Here is a 5,975-nt window from a genome sequence, read left to right as displayed (position 1 = left end):
ATTAAATTATTTTAGAAATGTAACTTACATCCTTGAAATCCTATAAATAACCATTCTCACATCATCATCCACCATATCACAAATTCCAAATAATTTCTTTGTTTTGTTTATGTTGAGAGTGTGATTATATATTTTGCTGGATTTATCTTATATTTTGTTCAATTTTATTTCTTTTCTTTTAATGTATTTCTTCCTTCCTTATTTCTTTTTTTATTATTTTCAATTTTCAATTACATATGTATAATAAAAATTTGGTGGCTGTAAAAAACCAATTATCAATGCAGATTCAACAACACTAATTTAAACTAAAGCCCAATGAGGGAGTCAAGCTAAAGAAATCATCTTCATACATGTATATATATTTTATTTTTAAAAGTATGCAATGTTTTAACAAAATTAACTATCATAATAGAATTATTAAATCAAAATTTTTAACTCTCTCTTTCCTCCAACTTTTTTTTTGAGAATTTGTATACTCATCATTATAGTTAGTTCTTGTGATCCAAGATATAATTATATAATGATCATTATAATGTTTATTTAATTCAAAATTTTGTAATTTAATGATTTTCTATATAAAAACAATTTGATATTACATTTCCAAAATTTTACTACAAAGAGGAAATCATTAGAATTTAACCTAGCAATATAGCTTAAATTAAGGTGAAAATAAAAGAGATTAAAAATTAAATTAATATTTGGGATTTTTAATTGCATTTCATATAGGAAATATATTTAATTGATACTTCAACAATAATTTGGCAATTTAATTATTAAATGTTTTAGGTAAATTTCGAATATCATAGTAAAATTTTATTTTTATCATTAACAATATTTTTTACATAACTGGTATATTTTTATGATTTGAATAAAAAAAAGTGTATTATTGACAGTTAGGAATTTTTTTTGGTATATATGTATTTTTAAGAATAATTTCAAAAATACATCTTTTTCAATACCATTTTCAGAAATACCATTATAAAAACTTTATTAAAAAAATCTTCTCAGAAAGTTCTCATAGTTTTATGATTATTACATAAACTAAAATAAATTAACATAACTAATACAACAACCCGCACATATGCACGGGATATTACCTAGTATGTAATTAAAGTAACTTTTATTCAAATTTTCATTTATTTCGTGTAAGGATATGTTTCACCTGTGAAATCTTTGAACGTGAAAAAAGTTTTACCATGGTAGAGAAAATATTGATAAAATGTTACTATCTATGGCAACATGTCTTTTGTGTGGTTTAAAAACCAATTTATTGAAACAGGATAAATGATTAAATCAAAAAAAATATTTAAAATTTGGATATTTTAAGAAGTGTAATATATATTTATAGAAAATGTAAAGATATGAGTACTAGTAAGTTTAAATTTGTATTTTAATTTGCTGATTTTTTGTTACATTCATCTTTTTTTAGTGTTTGGGAAAAAAATTTAGTATCTTATTTGGTGAATATTATTTGATGTATAACTATTTATACTAATTAAATTAGACGTTAGATTTTAAAATTTTTTAAAAAATGTTTTAAAAAGTACACGTTAACAAAATATAGTACATGTGAAAAAGAAAAAAAAATCAATAACATTTTTTTAAAAAAAAATTTTTTGGCTAAATATATTATGATATGTAGTTGTAAATAGTATAACCAATTGAGGTTAAATTGTTAAAAGTTGTCGGAAGTTTTTTAGCAAAGACACATCAGTATTTTTCTTAAAACATGGTTCCTAATAATGTAGGGGATAGTTGTTCCAAACATTATTTGTACTCGCATGATATGTAAAAGTTGATACCATATAGAGTTCTGAGTTATGTTTTCTACTGCTGAAGAATGATTAAGCAGGCTCTAATCATTCATTTAATCAACCTCGACTAAGTTTTTAGACTGATCACTGTACTAGACCTATTTTACACTTAGAATCATCCTCAACACTTGAGCAAAAAGAAAATCAAATATTTTATGAGTAACGAATAAACCTATTTGCGCATCAAAGACAAAATCTAAAAATTCTCATTTCTGGTTGTTTACATACGCTTCTTTTAAATGTTTTGTTGCGACAAAAGCACTAATCGGTGGTTGATGCTTTAAGTTATACAACTTATACGTTAAAGAACATCTCTGAAAGAAAAGAAGAAATTTTTTGAAGTTCAATCTTTTATTATTCATTTGTCTTTTCTGTTTTGGTCTCTACTTGGCCAAAGGGAATCCATGATTAAGACACATGTTTTAGTTGGCACTGGCTGTTCTCATACCTGCAGTAATTGATTTCAGTGAGTTTAAGAACATCGGCGCAATCCGATAAATCTTTAATCCTCGGTCAGATTTCAAACCTCCAATGATACGGCTGAGTCCAGCTCTATTCTGTTAAGTCGAACCGTCCCAAGGATATACTCTGGCAAATCGGTTTCCTCCTTTCCCTGTAGCCGATGGTCGCATTCAAACAGATGTTAAAGCACTCTTGTTTAAAGACATGATAACTCTAGCAGTGATACCCTAAACGAACCTCAATCAAGATGGCAAGATCAACAATGAGGCTTGTGACATAACCAAGGACCAGACCAATAACGCTCCTCGCAACAGCCGATGATCCAATATCTACATCAATCTGCAACACCACAATTTTATACATGATCATGTGTCTGTATGTTGGATATGTACTGTTTATTTTTTTGGTTAATGACAATGAAAGAAACGAGAAAACTAGAGACTATTATACCTCCAAAAAATTATCCTGCCTCAGGTACTTGCAGGTTACAGCTTTACCGAGCAAGCAGGCTTTTGTTCCAACAGCACGCTTGACCATCCAATATCCCTGTGATTCACCATGGCCGTTACAATGTTATTAAGATTACGATATTTCCAGAGGAAACGACAAGAGAAGGGTTTACTTACCTGAACAATACTTGGAATAAGCTTAAATCTTGCGTCGCGGTAACTATCACTCCCATCCACAAATTTTCCCAGGGATGAAGACTTGCTTACAGGTCGATCCGCAGCATAGTAGAGTACCAGACAATAGTTAGGCTTTGCTGGCACCTGATAAGGAGAAAAAAAACGTTTTGACTTCTTCCAGACACTAAATTGTTAGATGGACTTAAAGTAGGGAAAAATGATTGGTGATGGGTAGTATGTACTATCACAATCACAATTCCAAAAATAAATACTAGAAACTATTAGTGATATACGTGTCGGCCGTGTGGCACATTGATATTTACGGGTAAAAACAAAGACGAACACGAGGTTTAGTGACACAAATCTTTATAAAAAGCTTAGAGATCAGTATTAATATATATAATCTTATGGGTTGAGGTATTTTGTTTTCTAGTTAGACATTAGCGTTTCCCTATTCAAACAAACTCTTGGAAAAAAGACTGATATAGAGAGAGATTTTATGTTGCAGATAGTTCAAACCTGAAGATTGATGACTAGGATGAATGGCAGCTTTTTCCCAGGGTCTGACTACAAATGAGAAAACTTCCAAATCAGGCACTTTCAACCACGGGAGACTATATGCATACAAAATTTAACTCATCGATAACTCAGGGAGTATTACCAGACTTATCCACAAGGCGATGAGGGTATACAATGCCTCGTGATAAATTGAGGTACCGTGACAAAAGTCGCACTTAAAACTGGTTTTTAATAGGAAAGAAGACCGCAAAGCCTAGTTAAAGACAGTCTAAAGGAGTACCTGGACAAGACATTTCGGATGTAGGGCGATGTTGTCTTCAGCTTTATCAACTTTGAACCAGTCCACGGATACAAGTGTCAGAAGGGGATCCCCGCCCATCACCTTAAATTGCACCATAGATTTTATTAAATTCCCACAGTTTAAGATGTAGAAAGAATTGTTGAAGACACTTTGTTCGATAATTTAACTCGGGTTAAATTGCCCAGAATCAGAAATCAATCTAGAAATTTAATACACGCAGTAGTGCCCTAAGTTGAGAGATATAAAGAAACCAAAATCCGTATATCAGAAGTTCAGAAACATCATTCAGTCAAGGAGTGGCATCTAAAAACAGGCCCTCATAGTTTTCTATTCCATATCAAGCGATGTATGAATACAACTGTAGAATAATGTAGATGCAAGAATTTCAAAGTTACCTTTGCATTATCTTTTAGGTAGGTCTTTCCCCTGATCATAAACCCCATGCCACTAGGAGAGTTCCAGCAATTTGAGTCCTTATCACCATTTCCTTTGCGCAGGGATCCTTGGAACTGACTTGGATCGATACTCACAGGATCAACACTAGCATCTAATACATTACTTGCACCTGGAGCTAATGTCAAAATAGAGATTTTAAAACAATATAAAAAAGTGCTTTTTGAATCTAATTTGCGTCAAATGTTTGTAAATTTATAAATTGGTCCCTTTCTCCAAACACAGAACTCAAGAATGGACTAGTTATGAAACGGTAATTACAACACCTATATAGATTTTTCATTTTCATCTAAATAAAGTAATTCTTTTAAAACAAAATGCTTGCACACTATGGAACTTTTGATTGACTTTGGGAACAAATACCGATAAGAGGTCCTCAAGTTACTTAAGATATATATAAACTTATATATTGATCCACTATACTGTCTATGTGAGCCACTGGTAAACTTAATGGACTAGTAAAAAAAGTAAAGAGAAAACCTTTAGGCCGCTTCAAAGATAAACTAGCGATTGCCCATGAAACATTCTTCAGTTTTACTTTTATCTCCTGCTTTTAACATTGAAACAACATAATTTAATATTATTTCAATAATTTCAATACAAGTTTCTCACCTCATGGGCTGTACATAAATACTTCATAGGAACATTGAACATCTAAGATGATATGTGGTATGTATTCTTCTATTTCCAAATTCATGAAGTTACTTCGAACTTCCATTTCCTCATTTCCTTTGTGTTTTGCCTTTTCATTTTAGTATATCTAGGGATGAAGTATAGGCTGTGAGACACATCCAAAGCTAGAGAGTGATTTGGAGGTTTATCGGCTTTCCCGAGGGTTTATCTGTTTATACCAAGAGAAACACTTTCTGCGTTTTGGATGTTTTATTTTAATCCTTCTGATTTCAATAATAAAAAAAGGATCTTCTGGGTTTTTATTTCTATCCAAGATTCTTTATTTTATAAATATGCAAAAAGAATTTTCTATTTACAAGAAGATATCAAACCAAGTAGTTACCTTATTGTCCTGCTCTTCATCATCTTCATCGCTTTCCTCTTCATCAGATGATGAGTCTGTGGCATCATAAAACTGCTCCTCCAGTTCCTCATCTACATATTCACCATTGCAGACATCTGGTAACTTGGACTGTATAACCGTGGCAGAAGTTTCATACTTGAAGGCTGGGTTTGCTCCAATGTACTCCTTCAGACCTGATATACCATTAACAAGAACTTGAAACAAAAACCGTGTGGAACTTATGACATCTAATGTAGTCAGAGTTCAGGCATACACTTTAACAGCATGCCAGCTAAAGGTTATTAATTTTTATGCCCAAAAAAAAAGAAACTTCCAATTGTTGCAAACACGAAGCATAATACATCTATATTTATCTCAAACAAGTGTATCCGTGAATGCTAATCTACATCATAACACAAATAAATCTTTCATATGTGCTCACAAGAGTCTCCATTTCTCAATAGATGTTATATATACCACAAAGATCACATCTCGACTTCTGCCTCATTTTTTGTGTTAATATTTTATAATAAGATCTGGAAGGAGATAAGGCATGCATCTAACCTGCTACTTGGAGGAGTAATGCATATGGAATAGTCTTTTCAAACTTTGAGTAGCTCGTTCTCTTCCATTTGCACCAACGTTTAGAGTGGATTTCTAGCATATGTGTGACAAGACAACTTGGAGTTTCTGCATCGCTGCGCTTTTTCAAGCTTCTGATTTCCCAAGTGGATGCTAAAATCAACAAGAACGAATAAGAAATGGAAGGTCTTAAAAGGAGGAAT

The 5,975-nt window shown here is 31.7% G+C and overlaps 1 protein-coding gene across 1 annotated transcript in view; it reads right to left on the bottom strand.

The window, feature by feature from the left end:
• The window catches only part of LOC104719240 (protein ENHANCED DISEASE RESISTANCE 2), a gene marked incomplete in the record, with an annotated part of 12,056 nt that continues 8,081 nt past the window's right edge, over positions 2,001–5,975 (bottom strand). Inside the window, 10 exon segments of the mRNA XM_019234146.1 lie at positions 2,001–2,262; positions 2,341–2,427; positions 2,514–2,615; positions 2,727–2,822; positions 2,903–3,046; positions 3,422–3,469; positions 3,702–3,803; positions 4,118–4,293; positions 4,656–4,722; positions 5,191–5,384. Coding sequence (XP_019089691.1) covers positions 2,257–2,262; positions 2,341–2,427; positions 2,514–2,615; positions 2,727–2,822; positions 2,903–3,046; positions 3,422–3,469; positions 3,702–3,803; positions 4,118–4,293; positions 4,656–4,722; positions 5,191–5,384 — 1,022 coding nt within the window.

This window comes from Camelina sativa, chromosome 12 (assembly GCF_000633955.1).
Source record: "Camelina sativa cultivar DH55 chromosome 12, Cs, whole genome shotgun sequence".
In the NCBI taxonomy this organism is placed as follows: domain Eukaryota; kingdom Viridiplantae; phylum Streptophyta; class Magnoliopsida; order Brassicales; family Brassicaceae; genus Camelina; species Camelina sativa.
Note: the sequence above shows the minus strand (reverse complement) of the source record. Positions and strands in the feature narration are given on the sequence as shown.